This window comes from Chiloscyllium punctatum, chromosome 9 (genome assembly GCF_047496795.1).
Source record: "Chiloscyllium punctatum isolate Juve2018m chromosome 9, sChiPun1.3, whole genome shotgun sequence".
Classification (NCBI taxonomy): Eukaryota; Metazoa; Chordata; class Chondrichthyes; order Orectolobiformes; family Hemiscylliidae; genus Chiloscyllium; species Chiloscyllium punctatum.
The window spans coordinates 1,886,596-1,905,341 of NC_092747.1; the positions used below are offsets into that span (position 1 = coordinate 1,886,596).

Sequence of the window (18,746 nt, forward strand, 5' to 3'; positions counted from 1 at the left end):
TACACATTGACCAAACAAAAAACAACAGACCTGAGGAGAGGGAGCAGTTGAGCATTCAGTAAAAGAGGACAAAAGGATTTCTTAAGAAAGGGAAAATGGAACGTGAGAGTAAGCGTGTGGGGGACATACAAACTGACTGTCAAAGTTTCTGTAGGTATATGAAGACACAAGATTAGTGAAGATAAATGTAGGTTCTTTACTGTAGCAAGCAGGGAAATTTATAATGGGGAATAAAGAAACATCTGACCAATTAAATGCATCGAAACAGGAGTAGGCCCTTCAGCCCCTTGAGCTTGTTCCACCTTTCAGTGAGATCATGGCTGATCCATGGCCTAACCCCACATACCTGCTTATGGCCCACATCCCTTAATACATCTGCTTAACAACATTTTATCTATCTCAGATTTAAAGTTAATGACTCATCCAGCATCCATTGCTGTTTGTGGAAGAAAGTTCCAAACCTCTCCCAACTTTTGTGTGTGTAAGTGCTTCCTCACATTTCTCCTGAAAGATCTGGCCCTAATTCTCAGGCTGTGCCCCTAGTTCTGGAATCCCCAACCAGTGGAAACAGCTTATCTACCCTGTCCTTGTCTGTTAATGCAGAGTCATACTGAATGGAAACAGACCCTTCAGTCCTACCAGAATATCTTGAAAACTTTGATCAGATCAACCCTTATCCTTATAAATTCTAGAGAAACTAGGCCTAATTTGTATAATCTCTTATAATGTAACCCCTGAAATCCAGGTGTCATCTTTGTAAACCTACGTTGTACACCCTCCAAGTCTGAAGGTGTGGTGCCCAGATCTGCTCATAGTGCTCCAAGTGAGCTCCAACCAGGGTTACGTATAACTGCTTTTTTACAGCTACGCACTTTGGTTCTGTGTTCACAAAGGAAGACAAAAATAACATCCGAGAAATATTGGGGAGCACAGGGTTTAACAAGAGAGAGGAACTGAATCAAATCAGTATTAGGAGGGAAATGAGGTTGGGGAAAGTGAAAGAGATTGAAGGTGGGTAAATTCCTAGGGCCTGAGAGTCTACATCCCAGAGTACGTAAGGAAGTGGCCCTAGGAATATAAGGTATACTGGTGGTCATCTTCCAAGATGCTTTAGACTCTGGAATAAGTTCCTACAGATTGGAGGGTAGCAAATGTAACCCCACCATTTTGATAAGGGAGGCAGAGAAAAAAATGGGTTTTATAAACAAGTCAACCTAATGTTGGTAGTGGGGCAAATGCTAGAGTCCATTATAAATGATTTAATAACCGAGCACTTGGCAAACAGTAACAAGATTGGACAGAGTCAGCATTTTAGGGAAATCATGCTTGACAAATCCACTGAAATTCTTTGAGGATATAACTAGAGAATTGATGAGAGGGAGCCAGTGGATGTGGTTTATTTGGTTTTTTTGGGATTGAGGTAGAGACTTCAGATGGATAGAAAACTAGTTGGCAGACAGGAAGCAAAGAGCAGGAACAAATGGGCCTTTTACTAAGTGGCAGGCTGTGACTAGTGGGGTACCGCATGGATCAGTGCTTGGACCCCAGCTATTCACAATAGATATTAATGGGGCTAAGAGAACTAAATATAATATCTCCAGGTTTGCAGATGACATCAAACTGGATAGGAGGGTGAGCTGTGAGGAGGATGCAGAGATATTCCTGTGTCATTTGGACAGGCTGAGTGAGTGGATAAATGTATGGCAGGTACGTAAAGTGGATAAATGTGAGGTAATCCACTTTTGGTGTATAAACAGGAAGACACATTATTATCTGAATGGCTGTAAACTGAGAGGGGGGGGGAATGTGCACTGAGACCTGGGTGTCCTCATAAACCAATCACTGAAGGTACAGCAAACAGTGAAGAAGGTAAATGGTATGTTGGCCTTTGTAGCGAGAGGATTCGAGTACAGTGGTCACAGTCAAAGGATTTGGGATAAACCATTTAGGACTGAGATGAGAAGGAATGTCTTCACCCAGAGATTAGATTATATTAGATTCCCTTTGGCCCAACCAGTCCACACCGACCCATTTCCCTCTGACTAATGCACCTAGCACTATGGGTAATTTAGCACGGCCAATTCACCTGACCTGCACATCTTTGGATTGTGGGAGGAAGCCGGAGCACCCGGAGGAAACCCACGCAGATACAGGGAGAATGTAGGCAAAAGTGAGGACTGCAGATGCTGGAAACCAGAGTTTAGATCAGAGTGGTGCTGGAAAAGCACAGCGGGTCAGGCAGCATCCAAGTAGCTTCGAAATTGACATTTCGGGCAAAAGCCCTTCATCAGGAACCATTCTACTGAGTTGGATGATCAGCCATCAATGCTGGAGCAGGGTCAAGGAGCTGAATGGCCTCCTCCTCCTCCTCCTCCTGTTTTCGATGTTTCTATGACCTTCGTCCAGTTCTCACTCTATGCACGTTGCTCCCTCACCTACATCGAGTCATAGAGATGTACAGCAGGAAAACAGACTCTTCAGTCCAACCCGTCCATGCCGACTAGGTATCCCAACCCAATCTAGTCCCATTTGCCAGCACTTGGCCCATATCCCTCCAAACCCTTCTTATTCATATACCCATCCAGATGTCTTTTAAATGTTGTAACTGTACCAGCCTCCACCACTTCCTCTGGCAGCTCATTCCATGCACTCGCCACCCTCTGTGTGAAAACGATGCCCCTTAGGTCCCTTTTGAATATTTTCTCCTCTCACCCTAAACCTATGCCCTCTAGTTCTGGGCTCCCTTACCCTGGGGAAAAGACCTTGGCTATTTACCCTCATCATTTGGACCTCTACAAGGTCACCCCTCAGCCTCCAATACTCCAGGGCTAACAACCCCAACCTATTCAGCCTCTCCCAATAGTTCAAACCCTCCAACCCTGGAAATATCCTTATAAATCTTCTAAGTTTCACAACATCCTTCCGATAGGAAGGGGACCAGAATTAACACAATATTCCAAAAGTGACCTAACCAATGTTCTGTACAGCCACAACTTGACCTCCCAATCCCTATACTCAGTGCTCTGACTAATACAGTAAAAGAGAGCATACCAGATACCACCTTCACTATCCTATCTACCTGCAACTCCACTTTCAAGGAACTATGAACTTGCACTCCAAGGTCTCTTTATTCAGCAACATTCCCCGTGATCTTTCCATTAAATGTATAAGTGCTGCTCTGATTTTCCTTTCCAAAATGCAGCACCTCACATTTACCTGAATTAAACTCCATCTGCCACTCCTCAGCCCATTGGCCCATCTGGTCCAGATCCTGTTGTAATCTGAGGTAACCTTCTTCGCTGTCCACTACACCTCCAATTTTGGTGTCATCTGCAAACTTACTAACTGTACCTCTTATGCTCACATCCAAATCATTTATGTAAATGACAAAAAGTAGAGGGCCCAGCACCGATCCTTGTGGCACTCCACTGGTCACAGGCCTCCAGTCTGAAAAACAACCCTCCACCACCACCCTCTGTCTTCTACCTTTGAGCCAGTTCTGTATCCAAATGGCTAATTCTCCCTGTATTCCATGAGATCTAACCTTGCTAACCAGTCTCCCATGGGGAACCTTGTCAAGCACCTTACTAAAGTCCATGTAGATCACATCCACAGCTTTGTCCCCATCAGATCTCCTCTTTACTTCTTCAAACATACAAGGAGAAATCCTATAGTTTGGAACCTGTAGTGGGACCTGTACCCCACTGATAACGTTGTACTGTTGAACGGTCAGTGCAGAGGGAGTGCTGTACTGTCGGAGGGTCAGTGCTGAGGGAATGCCGCACTGTCAGAGGGTCAGGCGGAGGGTCGATATTTTCAGATGGGTTGTGAAACAGAGGCAATGTGTGTGTCTCTGGCAAATATAAATGTACCCGTGGAATCAGTTCTCCTGTTGGTGTGGCGGATATTTAATCGTCCAGTCAGTATGAAGAGATCGGTTTTATTTTGTCATTATCACGTTGTTTGTGCAGCTTGCTGTGCATCAATTTATTTCTCTGTTTGCCACGTTCCAACAGATGGTACACTTTGCCGGTACCTTAATGAAACCATAGTTGAATTTCAATTTTTGAATCTGTCTGACACATGTTTTCTCTCTCTCTCTCTCTCTCTCTCTCCCCCCCTCTCTCCAGGTTCCCACATGCCGTGACATGTGTTTGCTGCAGATCCAAGACAGCCGAGCTCCGGGCATTCCCACTGTGATTACTCGCCATGGCCACACCCGTTCCGGAGTCCAGCATGAATGAAGTGCAGAACTGGGAGCATGGAAAGGATTGAGCAATGACTCAGAGCTTGCTGCAGGGGAAGAGATTCTACTGTCGGCAATGGGCTTTGCACAAGTTGCAGCGCTGCCTGGACTATGGTGCATGCAGCCGGAGCACTGGGGTCTTGGTGACTGGGGGTCCAGGCAGCGGTAAGACTGCCCTGTGCAGTGAGGTGCTGTGGCCAGTCTCTGAGCATGGCCAGCGGTTTGACCTATCAGTCAGGACTGTGGCCTATCACTTCTGCCAAGCTCAGGATGTCCAGACGTTGTCGGTCAGTGGATTTGTCCTGAGCCTGGTGGAGCAGATTGAGAGAAGCTCTTGGCTGCCCAGTTACAGGGAGAGACTGCGGGAGGTTTCATTGCAGGCATTACTGGAACGCAGCGAGTGTGAGAAAAACCCCGATGAAACCTTCAAAAGGTAACATTGATAAGATGCCCTGTGACTGTTGATTTCATCATCATTGCTAAGAGTCAGAACATGGAAGAATTAACATGAAAATCGAAGCTAGGCCTTTCAGAGTGATGTCTGGAAGCACTTCCTCTGACATTCCTTGTCACTTGGAACTGTCTCTCCTGAAAAGCAGCTGACATGAATTCAGAGAAGCAGTAGGCCACTCTGCCCCTCTAGCCTTCTCTGTTATTCAGTGTCATGCTTAATCAGGTTGTGGGCTCAACTACACAATTCTCCTGACACCATTGAGCCCCCACTGAATCTGTGCATTAGTGTGAGCTTCCAAAGAAAGAGATTTGTGTTGATTGACCCCATTCAAGAGTTTGCAGCTGCAGGGTAAATGGACCATAAGATATAGGAGTGGAATTGGGCCATTCGGCCCATCGAGTCTGCTCCACCATTCGATCATTGCTGGTGTTTCTCAACCCCGTTCTTCTGCCTTCACTCCATAACCGCTGAACTCCTTACCAATCAAGAAACTACCTACCTCTGACTTAAATATACTCAATGACCTGGCTTCCACAACCTTCTGTGGCAATGAGTTCCAGAGATTGACTAATCCCTGGCTGAAGGAACTCCTCTTCATCTCAGTTAAAGGGACATCTCTTCACTTTGAGGCTGTGCCCTCGGGAGATACAGATCAACAGTAATCTAATTTAAACTGAATGGGAATGCAGGTGAAAGGGGCTGAATGGTCCCAGCCACATATGCCTCCATTTGCTCATGAGTAACCCTCTGTTGGAGTGTCACTGACTCTGAACCAGCTGCAGCTGAGATCAAGACAAAAACAGGAAATGCTGGAGAACTCAGTGAATCTGGCAGCGTCTTTGGAGAGGGGGTGGGGAGTGTTTCATTCACGTATGAGTCTCCTTCAGAATGCAGGTGTCATACCAGACATGAAACATTAACTCTGTTTTTCTCTTCCCAAATGGTACCAGACTCGCCGAGTTCCTCGAACACTTTCTGTTTTTATTTCAGATTTCCAGTTTCTGTAGTTGTTTATTTTTATATCGCTACTGGTGTCACGTCAGCAGCAGACATTGAATTGAATGTTATTCTGATACAGCTTCAGAAACGCGTTTTCACAGTGTTCCAAACAGACTTGCCCCCATCTGAGGCTGAACTAGATAGTTCACAACATCGGTGTCAATTGTGACCTCGAGATGAGATTCTGACCTCTGATTTATAAGGTCATGTTTGACTGAGTGTGGCATCAAGGAGCTTGAGCAAAATTGGAATCACTTTGATGGGAAGTAGTCCCGGTCAGTCTGGGGGCCGGGAGGACGATGGTCTCAGTAAATCTGGGGAATTGGAGGAGGGTGCCATCTCAGTGTGAGGGGAGTGTGACTGTCTTTTGTCAGTCTTGGGCTTTCACTGTCTCACTTTGACCTTGTTCTTTAGTTATGAACTTCAGGACTGTGCTCCCTTTCTCTCTGATTCTCTCTGAGCTTGGGGACAGGTGGAATTTTATTGGAGTTCAGGTTTTGGCCATTGATCAGTCCAAATGAAGGCAGGTCACGATGATTCATTGGAACCTCTCCCTGACTGCATTGGAAACTCAGGCAGTCTGAGAGTTGCCGTGATGTGACTGGGTGCTGAGTAAGTTTGTCAGGGTGTGTCACATCAGGCTAGAAAAACTAGTCTCTGTCTTACAATAAGGAGTGAGTGTGTGAGTGAGTGTGTGTCTGTGTCTGTGTGTGTGTGTGTGTGTGTGTGTGTGTGTGGTGAGCCACTCCTGCTGCTTTTGGGGTTCTGTTTCCAGATTCACTATTGAGGAGCAGCAGCACACTTTACACCCAAATCCCCAACTGCCAAAAATTTCAAAAGTCGAAAGCAGTCACTTTTAAAATCATAGAACCATCGAGTGCTGACTGCGGTAATCTGGAAAACGGCAAGGTTAAATTTGTGGCCAGTAAGATCCCACCAACAGATAATTAGGACCATTTGATGAGAACAGTATAGAGTGAGCTTTACTTTCAGTTTAAAACAGTAGAGGGAGCTTTACCCTTATCCCACCCAGTACACTCCCTGTCCTGGGAGGTGGACAAGTTTCTGCAGAGTGTGATGTTGAAGCTGAACACAAGGGTGAGAATGTGAGGAATGTGTGATGTGTCTGTTGAGCACATTCCAGTGTTAGCTGATTCGGATACTCACTGTGTGCTCAGGGTCATTAGCTATTGTAATAAGTCTGGTCAGTCATGTGCTCCTTTCCTATCAGGCCCTATGTAGCCAGCGATGGTCAGATGTACATGATGCTGCAGGTTTTCATCAGTTCCCTCAACATGTGCTTCTTGCTGCGCACTGCCCAGCCCTGGTTACAAATGAAAAGTGCAACTGAACATGAGACCATTTGGTTGTCTTTGTCTTCAGTTGTATTCAGGTCTCCCTGAGCCACACTCAGAGTGTGAATTGGAGGGGTAGATTCGATTTGGCTTGTGATCTTTGCTGCGCGCACACACACACACACACACACACACACGACTATGTTTCATGCATTATTCAATTATTGAACCGCTTTCTGTGTCTCAGCCTTCCTCCCCATCCTCCATCACCAAGGCCACTTGAATTCCCTACATTAGGATCACCACATTCACCCCTTTCTCAGCTCATCTGAAAGCTGAAACTTTCACCAAAGCTCCAGTCTCCTTGGTTCCAGATCTCTCTAGGCTACCTTCCACATTCTACCAACAGTAAGCTCATTGGAATAAGAGGAGGCCACTCGGCCCTTCGAGCCTGCTTCACCATTCAACAAGATCACGGCTGATCTGATTTTAACCTCAACCCACACCTTTCCCAATAATCTTTCAACCCTTTGGTAATCAAGAATCTATCGATTCTGCCTTAGAAATATTCTGCATCGACTGCCTTTTGAGGAAGAGAAACATTTGCTGTCCTTAACATATCAGCATGTCCATTTCAGGAACACCTCAATTTTATAATTCTGACCCTAGATTTCAAAGCTCTCTGTGGTCTAACCCCTCCCTCCTCACCCTCAAGCCCCTACACCCCTCCCTACCTGTGTAACCCCCTCCAGTCCCTTCTCCCCCTCCCTACCTCTGTAACCTCCTCCAGACCCTACATCCCCTCCCTACCTCTGTAACCCCCTCTAGCCCCTACGCCCCTCTCTATCTCTGTAAGTTCCTCTAGCCCCTATCCCATCCTCCTCACTATCTCATCATTCTCTCTATTCCTCTCACTCTGTTGTCTCAAGTATTCCCAACATTTGTGGATGTACCTTTAGCCCACACCCTGACCAAAATCCACCTCTTTCTTTGAGTCTTGCTTTCTCTTGCTGCAGTCCATAAACACATTTCCCCTGCCTGTCTGCAGTGTTTTGTGAGCTATTGGTATGGTGTTCAAATGTCAGGGCTGGCTTTTTCTATATGAAAGTTAGGTTTCCTGAGATAAGGATGGAAGTGTCTCAGATAGACTCTCACCTTTCCACTTTGCCTCACACAGAGCTCTCCTTCTTCCTCTGCTGGACCTGCAGCCCCCATCACAGAATCTTCTGCTGCTCGTGGACTCCATCGATGAAGGGGAGATCTTCAAAGATGCTGACTGGAAGCCTTCTGGGAAGAGTGGGACCATCGCTGAGCTTCTGTCCAATCACCAGGAACTCTTCCCATCCTGGTTACTCCTGGCATGTTCAGCTCGAAAACAAAATAAAACAATTAGCAGAATGTTTTCAGGTGAGGATGGTCCAGGGGAGGTTTATCAAGGAGTTCAGATTGGCAGGAAGTTTTAACAGAAGACCCTGTTCCCTGTTCCCAGGGGCAGGAGGGTTAGTCACCAAAGGGTCACAGATTGAAGAGAATCAGCAAATGAATACGAGCGGGTGTTAGGGATAGTTTTTGAAGGCGTGGGGTGTTATGATCTGGAGCATGATGCCTGAGGAGAAAGCAGAATCAAGAGTAACTTCTTTACTCAGAGAATACTAGGGGTGTGGAATGCACTGCCTGCAACAGTAGTAGACTGTCCAACTTTAAAGGCATTTAAATGGTCATTGGATAAACATATGGATGAAAATGGAATAGTATAGGTTAGACGGGCTTCAGATTGGTTTCACAGGGTGGTGCAACCAAAGGGCCTGTACTGCGCTGTCATGTTCTATATTCTAAAGGGAATTAGAGAAATAACTGGAAGGAAAAAGAATTGGAGGACTGTGGGTAGAGAAAGTGGTGAATTGGATCGTTCTTTCAAAGAGATGGCCAAAAGCAAAATGGGCTCCTTTGCTTTTGGATTGAATGAGTTGCGTGTCCTGTCCGTGTTTTGCATGACCATTCTACAGGAGCCAGCAGCAAATTACTCATTTTACCTGCTTTTATTTTTGACAGGTTTCAGGAAAATTTGCCTGGACGATCTCCGTAAATCCCACATTGTGAAGGACGTGCAGCAGTACATTCTGTGCCGATTAGACCAGGAGGAAGCTCTGAGGCAGCACCTGAGCCGTGACACTGCGGAGATGTTAAATCAGCTTCACATCAAGAGCAATGGCTGCTTCCTATACTTGGAGAGAGTGTTGGACGGGGTGCTGGATAACTTTATCATGCTGCGTGAGATTCGTGATATTCCGGGCACCCTCAACGGCCTCTACCTTTGGCTGTGCCAACGACTCTTCACCCGCAAGCAGTTCACCAAGATCCAGCCAATTCTCAATGTGATGCTGGCTGCTCAGAGACCTCTGACCCCCCGGCAGTTGTTTGAAGCTGTGTGGACCAAAGGCACTTGTTTAACAGCCAATGATTTCCAGCGCAAGATGGAGATGTTGTCCAAACTCCTGCTAGATGGGGAAGGGGGCACCAAGATTGTCTTTCACCACAGCTTTGCTGAGTGGCTGCTGGATGTTAAATATTGCACTCAGAAGTACCTGTGCAATGTGGCACAGGGGCATGCCATGCTGGCCATGGCACTGACTTGCCGTGCCAAGGAACTGACCGCTGCTCAGGTACAAGAATATGCCCGGCACCTCGTCCACTCCCAGCTCCAGCCTGAGCCTTCCTGTCTGGCATTGTGGATGGTGTGGAGTGGGGCGCCAGTCAGCCGAGATTCCCTGGCCTCCATTTTGCCGGTGGAGCAGGAGGTCTTGCAGCTGCTGGTCAAAGCCGGTGCCTACGCGGCTGACCGGGAGGGAGCAGATTCCTCGGGAGTCATTCACCGCGCACTGGAGAGGGAGGATTCCATCCGGATGCTGCTGGAGAATGGGGCGAGTGTCCACCAGCGTGATTCGAATGGGCGCACACTGCTTGCCAACGCAGCTTATAGTGGCAACTTGGAGGTGGTCAACCTGCTGCTGTCCAGGCAGGCTGATCTAGAGACTGAAGACCATCAAGGACAGACACCCTTAACCCTGGCAGCTCGCATGGGCCACACTAAAGTCCTTCACTGCCTGATTTCACATGGTGCCAACATCAATCATGCTGACCAGGAAGGCTGGACTGCACTGCGGTCAGCAGCCTGGGGAGGGCACTCTGAAGCTGTCACTGTGCTGCTGGAGTCTGGGGGAGCTGAGGTGGACAGTGTAGACACTGACCATCGCACTGCGCTACGGGCTGCTGCCTGGGGTGGGCACGAAGACATTGCCCTCACCCTGCTACGGCATGGGGCTAACGTCAACAAGGTGGACACCGATGGACGCACTGCACTGATTGCTGCTGCCTACATGGGTCACCGAGAGATGGTGGAGATCCTGCTGGACCACGGTGCTGACATTAATCACCGAGATGCAGATGGGCGTTCGGCACTGTCTGTGGCAGCACTCTGTGTACCTGCCAGCCGTGGCTATGCCAATGTGGTGAGCCTGCTTATCGAGCAGGGTGCGGAGGTGGGGCACCGGGACCGCGATGGCCTGACCCCGCTTTTGGTGGCTGCATACGAAGGTCACGCAGACGTAGTGGATTTGCTGCTGGAGGGTGGAGCCGATGTGGATGAGGCAGACTCCACTGGGCGTACACCACTCCTGGCTGCAGCCTCCATGGGCCATGCAGCTGTTGTCAATGCTCTGCTGTTCTGGGGTGCGGCTGTGGACACCATCGACAGTGAAGGTCGAACCGTACTCAGCATTGCTGCTGCTCATGGCAACACTGAGGTGGTCCAGACCCTCCTGGACAGAGGTCTGGATGAGAACCACCGCGATGACATGGGCTGGTCACCCCTTCACATGGCCAGCTTTGAGGGCCACTGCTCTGTCTGTCTGGCACTAATTGAGCAGGGTGCCAGGGTGACAGAAGTGGACAATGATGGAAGGATACCAGTTATCCTGGCAGCTCAGGAAGGCCATTGCCAGTGCGTTGAGATCCTGCTGGGATATAAATCTCCTGTGGACTGGCGAGGCTATGATGGGCGAACAGCGTTGTGTTCTGCAGCTCTCGAAGGTCACAAGGACGTGGTGAAGATGCTGTTGAGCAAAGGGGCAAGTGTAGACGTGAAGGATGCAGACGGGAGGCCTTTGCTGTACCTCTTGGCCTTGGACAACCAGATGGAGATGCTGCAGCTGCTCCTGGACGAAGGAGCTGCCAACCTGGAGGCACGGGACTTGGACGGACGGACAGTTCTGCACGTGTGTAGCTGGCAGGGTAACCTGGAGTTGGTAAAGTTACTGGTCAAGTATGGAGCAGAGGTGAACGCCTTGGATAATGACCATCGCTCAGCCCTGCATTCAGCAGCTTGGCAAGGCCATTCGGCTGTGGTGCAATTTTTGATTGAAAGTGGCGCTCCTGTTGATCATGCCTGTAACCAGGGAGCCACCGGCCTCTGCATAGCCTCCCAGGAAGGTCACACTGAGGTGGTTAGGATCCTTGTGGAGAGGGGAGCAGATCCTAACCATGCTGACTCATATGGCCGCACCCCAATGAGAGTGGCAGCCAAACGTGGGCAAACAAAAATCATGAAGTTGTTAGAGAAATTTGGTGCACCGGCATTCAATGGTTATGTGGCACCAGTGCCTGGGCAGAAAGGGGAGCAGCACACCACCACCATGAAGACTCTGTCCTCTGGTACATCCAACAGTTCGGGAAGTCCCAGTGTGGTGGCTGTGGAGACGCTTTCTACCAATCGCATGGTCAGTGAGAAAAAACAAATGGGGGCAACAAGCTCTCCCTCTGGGTCCCCAGATTCCACTGTGGATCATCGCAAGTCTCTCATGTCCAACAACTCTTTGAAAAGTTCCAAAAACTCCTCCATTGTCACCTCCTCCACCTCCCATTCCCTGGCCACTGACCAGACAGTGCCTATTGATAGCCTGACCTTCACTCAACAGATCCAACAACACTCTCTGCCTCGCAGCCGCAGTCGACACTCCATCCTCACCTCCCCTTCGTCAACACTGGTCAAACCCAAAGTCAGCTCACAGACCAGTGCCATATCAGAGTCAGCAAAGAGTCCCAGCAGACATGGGGGGAGCTCATGCTTATCGAGCCCAGTGCTGGGCATTGAGTTGACACAGACCAGTCCCAAGGGCAAGAAGGGAGCATCAGGGAAAGTTGCTCTGACCAGTGTCCCAGAGCAAACGTCCAAAGCTGAAATCACTAAGGGGAGCTCAAAGATTGGATCACCACTCATAACATCAGTTGACAACAACAAACTGCACACTGAGCGGGAGATCTCCCCCTTTTATTGGTGCCGTGACAAACAAACTGTGTCCTCAGGGCTGGAGGAGAAACAGAATGGAATCCTCAGCAAGTCTCACGGCAGAGATCCCAGGGGCCCAAAGGCCTCTCCCCAGAAGCTGAACAGCACCAGTACAGTAGAGAAAGTGATGATGGAACCATTGATCACAATCACAACCCTGGATCCTGAACTAAATCTCAAACAAGCTATCAAACTTCAATTCGAGGGCCCGACGAGTGGTTTTAATTACAAGAAGGAAACACCGTTATGAGGGGTAAGCTGTTGTTATGTCACTGACTGACTGGATATATTACAATGGCTGTGCTAAGTGAAAAGAGCTGAAGGAAGTCATCAGTTCATCAAGTCTTACCACTCAATCAGATCATGGCTGATTTGATAATCCTCAACTCTCATCACTGTCTTTTCCCCAAAGCCCTCAATTTCATTACTGATTAAAATTCTGTCTCAGCCTTAAATATATTTCAAGTCCCAGTCTCGTAGCTCTCTGTGGTAAAGGAATTTCACAGATTCACTCCCTCCGAGAGAGGAAATTCCTCCTCAGCTTTGTCTTAAATGTGTGACCCATTGCTGAAATGATGGCCTCTGGTCCTAGACTCTCCCACAAGGGAAAACAGCTTCTCCACATCTGCGCTGTCAAGGCCTCGAACAGTCTTGCATATTGCCATAAAGACTCCTGTCATTCTCTTAAACTCCATTAAATAAAAGTCCAACCTCCCCTCATAAAGAAATCCCATCATACCCAGGATCAGCCGAGTAAACTTTCTCTGGACTGTCTCCAAGGACAGTATAAGGGACCACAACTGTTTCCAGTCTTCCAGTTCTGGCCTGATGTGTGCCTTGTATTGTTTCAGCAATACGTGCCTACATTTACACTACATTTCCTTTGAAAGAAGGCCATTAGGCCATTCTTGCCTAGTACCTGGTGAACTTGGATGATAGCTTTTTGTGATTCATGATTGTGAACTTCCAAATCCCTCAATGCTGTTGCTTTCTAAAGACCTTCTCAATTTAAATAACATTTACTTTGTCTCTGCTTCCTGTCAAAGTGCATAACCACACATTTTCCCACATTATGTCTTGTCTTGCAAGTTTTTTTACCCATTTACTTAATTGTTTAAATCCCTTTGTAGAGTCTTTGTGTCACCCTCACTACTTGCCTTCCCTGTAATTTTGTGTCATTAACAAACTTGGCGATAGTACATTCACTTTCCTCATTCAAAAATGAGTTGAAAACCACTGTGCTGATTCTTGGCCTTCCACTAATTACAAGTTCCCAGTCTGAAAATAGTTCCCCTCATCCCAACTCTGAGTCCTATATTAGTTAGCCAACCAGCTATCCATGTCAATATATCATCCCAACACTATGGACTCTAATCTTATTAAGTAGCCTTATTTGGGTATCTTATAAAACACTTTCTGAAAATCCTAATATATTACATCCCCTGCTTCCCTTTTACTTATTCTGCTTGTTACATCTTAGTGCTATAATGGTGTTGTCAGTGTGACACTGGATATGGTTGATGGGGTATGACCTGCTGGGTGCACAGCCATCTGGACTAGTGATCTCAGCACTCATCCAACCAACAGTGCGGTGCTCTGTCACCACTAACCATCTGACAGTGCGGCACTCCCTCAATACTGACCCTCTGACAGTGTAGCATTCCCTCAGTACTGACCCTTCAACATTGCGACACTCCCTCAGTGCTGACCCTCTGACAGTGTGACAACTGTCCGACAATGCAGCGCTCCCTCAGTACTGATCCTCCGACAGTGCAGCACACCCTCGGTACTGACCTCTGATAGTGTGGCACTCCATCAGCACCGGACCTCTAATATTGCAACACTGACTCTCAGTACTTCAGTACTGACTCTCGGATAATGTGACACTCCCTCAGTACTGACCATTCAACAGTGCGGCACTCCCTCGGTACTGACCCTTCAACACTGTGGTGCTCCCTCAGCACTGACCGTCTGATAGTACAGCACTCCCTCAGCACTGACCCTCCGATAGTGCAGCACTCCCTCAATACTGACCCTCTAGCAGTGTGACGCTCCCTCAGTACTGACCCTTCAACAGTGCAGCACTCCCTCAGTACTGACCCTCTGACGGTGCGGCACTCCCTCAGCACTGACCCTCTAACAGTGTGGCACTCCCTCAGTACTGACCTTCCGACAGTGCGGCACTCCCTCAGCAGCGACCCTTCAACATTGCAACACTCCCTCAGCACTGACCCTCCGACAGTGCAACATTCCCTCAGCACTCACCCTCCGATAGTGTGACTCTCCCTCAATGCTGACTGTCCGAGAATGCAACGCTCCCTCAGTACTGACCCTCCAACAGTGCAGCACTCCCTCGGTCCTGACCCTCTGATAGTGTGGCACTCCCTCAGCATCGGACCTCCAACATTGCAACACTCCTTCAGTACTGACTCTCGGATAATGTGAAACTCCGTCAGTACTGACCATTCAGCAATGCGATGACCCCTCAGTCCTGACCTTCAGATAGTGTGACACTCCGTCGGTACTGAGCTCCGGCAGTGCGACACTCTCTGAATGCTGTGTAGAGTGTGTTAAATCTTCCTTTGTTTTTCTGTTACAGAGCAGTGAGTGAGACAATGAGGAAGAAATAGCTTTCACTCACCTGATCTTTCTGTCCTTTTTTCAGGAATGCTTCTGGTGTCTGGCTTGTTTGCACAGAGAATCACTGCGCTGGGTTCGGGCTCCCTGGCTTGTTTGATATTCTGTGCCGTAGGATGGGATGTCAGAGAGAGGCAGCAGTGTTCATCAGGCTCAGTTCTCTGGGATAGCACCACGTAATTCAGGGAAAGGACTGACCTCTTTGTCATCATATCAATGTATAATTCTGTGAATATGCATTGCAGTCTGCTATGTTTAATGGCCTACATCTGCTGTAAAACAGTGTGTACAGTATTCGGGGCTTTTCCTGATGCAATCTGGATACAATTTTTATTTTTCTTAATTTTATTTCCTTCAGCGTTAATGCTCATGGGAAGTGAGTGTGAAAGGTCAGTGGGGATTTGTCCTAATCCCTGATTGGAGTGGATACCCCTTCCCTCTACTCCTCTGGATATTGCTTTCTGACCCCTGGTCAAGACATTGGAGTTTAAACTATGTGCGATATGAGCAGGTTCATCTGAGTTTAGGAGTATAGTCACACTGTGCCACTGGCAATGATGGGAAGCAACCTTCTGTGTCCTATATTATTCTCATCATCCCATCACAAGCTGTGCTCCTGTTTTATCATTATAATGGTGTATATGCCCATCTGAGCAGTTCAAATGACACGACTAGTTGTGCCCATGATGTTGTCGATGATTAATGGTGATGTATTTGTCCATGTGAATCATGCAAGTACCACAGATTGCATCTTTGGTTTGTGAGTGCTGGTTATATTAGATTGATGAAAGTTTTCAAGAGTTTTGTTGGCTGAGGTGGGAATATGTTTGGGAGGCTGTGTTTATGTGCAGCATGAACTGGACTCTCCAGCCCCATAATGTATTGCTCTCCACACAATTTGCAATATTTCCTCTGGGGAACAGCTCACCAACCTTCCTCTGCCCCAGACATATGCCAGCTCCTCATTGTCCCTTGTTTATCTCTCAGGGGGCAGTGAGAGGGAGCCATTACCTGGGTTGAGAGAAATACACAGTTGTACTTGCTGGATGTTGAAATGGGTACATCTGGTTATTACTGCTTCAGAGTGTTCACAAGAAAAGGACAGCAATGAAGATAATCCAGGGCCCCAATGGAGGGGAACTTTGACCAAGTTAAGTCCTGAGTGGAGGTCACAGATGTTGGACTCTGAGTTTGGGAGACGGATTGCGGCGTTTGGGTTTCTTGATGGAATTAGGGAGAGATTCACAAGCATTCACCTGACCCTCTGAGCCTGACCTCAGCATTCCAGATTACCTTTGGGGCTGATTTTGGGCTTTGGGAAAAAATCTCAATGGTTGCCCAAACTCCCCATTTTCTCATGTACTGTAAAATTTCTGATAGTGGTTTTTAGAGGGGCAAGCAGGGGTTGCTGGGCAGTCTTGAATTGATTTGCTAATTTTGGTGCTGTTCTGATGTTCATTTGTATGGAGGGTTACTGATCATTTCTGAAATATTCAGCTGGCTGCTGTTTCCTCTCTCTCTGGTTTTTATACATGGATTTTTTTGAGATAAAAGTGTTACTACTGGAGATTCTTTCCCTCTCATGCCAAATACAACAGTTTTGGATTTAAGTGCATTGTTTTCTTGTGTCTAAACTGCTGCTGGCTCATTCACAATGCTGTCCATGTGAACTGGTAAAAACAGACAGAAATCCTTTAGCACTTGTGGCACCAATCCCCTGGGCTCAGCTCACAACATTCTCTGCATTGATTCAAAATCAATGTTCCACCCTCTAGAGGATACACTAACCATAGGCAGACACTCCGGGACTTTGTTATTCATTCACAGGGCATGGGGATCAGTGGCTGGAGCAGCAGTTATTGCCTGTCTCTTACTGCCATTAGGAAAGTGGTAGTGCCTTCTTGAACCGCTATAGTCCATGTGCTATAGATAAACCCACAATGCCTTAGGGAGGGGATTCCAGGATTTTGATCCAGTGACACTGAAGGAACAGCGATACATTTCCAAGTCAGGATGGTGAGTGGCTTGGAGGGGAGTTTGCAGTGGGTGGTGTTCCCATGCATCTGCTGCCCTTGTCCTTCTAGATGGAAGTGGTCATGGGTTTGGAAACTGCTGTCTAAGAAGCCTTGGTGAATTTCTGCAGTGCATCTTGTAGATGGTACATACTGCTGGTACTCTGGGTACTTTAGAAATTGAGCAGGAGGCAGCTGTCCCAAATGACCTCGAGTTAATACTTATCCCTCAACAAACATCACTGAAACAGGTGACATTGTCATGATTTTAGCTGTCAGCCGGGTGGACCTCATAGAATCGGAGTTCCCTGATTGAGGTTGTTAATCTGGTCTATTCATGGAGCCCTGGCTGACAGTTAAAACAGAAGTGTCCCACACGCTGACAGTCTTGAGAGCTGACTCTGAGGGAGCTGTACTAGTGTCAAAACCTTGTCATGTATAAATAAACGGTGACTTGGTGATGGGACACTGGCCTCTGGGGAGGTATTTCAGACATGGCCATTATTTCAATGCTGTCTGCGTGTTGATTGCTCTGTTTCCTACTTCGTAACACTAACTACTCAACCAAGACTAGAAAGAACTTTTGAAAGTCCTATGCTTGTGAAAGGTACTGTAAGATTGCAAGTTCCTTTTCCTGTAACAGAACCTTTGAATCAGTCTTAGAGTTGGGCTCCAGTTCCTGTTTTGCACACTTGAGTTCATGTGATTTCCACTTTTGCAAATCAAATTAAATATTGGGATAGCTCCTGATACCAGTCTGTTGCAGGCTGAGATCAAATCTCTTTGCATTGAGACCAAACGTACAGAAGGTTATGAAGTTATCTGAACCATAATCTCAAGGTGCTATTTACACAAGTTGGGATTCATGCTTTTTTACTTAACCACAGTTGCTTTGTTAAAAATCCGGTCTGTGATTTGAAATCTGACATGGGATATTGGAAAATGCAATTCTAAAACTGAATTTGAAATCAGAATAACCAAGATGCTGCTGAATGGGGAAAACCCCAGGCCCAGTGTCCTTTAGGGAAGGTCATCTGCCAACTTTACTGGGTCTGGCCATATACCACTGCAGACCTAGAGCAATGTGATTGATTCTAAACTGACCCTGGAGGTGGTCATTCAGTTAGTGTCCAGCACATTGATTGGTTCAACAAGGCAGCACACCATTTAGGAATTTAGGAATGGGTAATAAATGCCAGCCTCAGAAAGAGACATGTACATTTTAAAACAACTATACAATTTTTGCCTTTCTCCCCAGGATCTTAACAAATCACCTCTGCTCAGTACGTTTAGCAGGGGATGAATGTAAATTCAGAAATCTCACAGCAATGAAACTCTCAGCTCAGCCAATCTCTGGGTACTGTTTCCACCTGCTGGGCACTCTGTGCAGTGCAGCTCCATTCTCGATGGAAAATGTAGGTGCACACAGTGGCTGAGCAGCAGTGTTTTGCTTCTCCTGCTGGAAGCAAATGTGGCAGACACCCATTTGTTTCACACATGGATAGTGCACTAACTAACTCTTAGTTTGGGAAAGAGACTGAAGCAGACATGTTGAGAGTAATATCCTTGATTGATCTTACAGTCCGGACAGTATCCTTGCAGCAAATGGTACACCTGCCTCTCAGCTGGAGTCTGTGGAGACTATTGCTATAAGGGAAACTCTCTAATGGGAGTGGTACAGATCCATGAGGTATATCTCCTTTCATTATCTATAGACTGTCATTTGAGAAGAGGTCGAGTAAACTGGTGTATGGTATCT

The 18,746-nt window shown here is 47.3% G+C and overlaps 1 protein-coding gene across 1 annotated transcript in view; it reads left to right on the plus strand.

Moving 5' to 3' along the window:
• Positions 1–16,585, plus strand: part of LOC140481067 (uncharacterized) — a 38,539-nt gene extending 21,954 nt beyond the window's left edge. The window contains exons 2-5 of the mRNA XM_072576677.1: positions 4,131–4,679; positions 8,172–8,401; positions 9,047–12,591; positions 15,004–16,585. Coding sequence (XP_072432778.1) covers positions 4,279–4,679; positions 8,172–8,401; positions 9,047–12,588 — 4,173 coding nt within the window. The 5' untranslated portion in view covers positions 4,131–4,278 and the 3' untranslated portion in view covers positions 12,589–12,591; positions 15,004–16,585. The remainder of the gene's footprint in view (positions 1–4,130; positions 4,680–8,171; positions 8,402–9,046; positions 12,592–15,003) is intronic.
• The last annotated feature ends 2,161 nt before the right edge of the window (positions 16,586–18,746 follow it).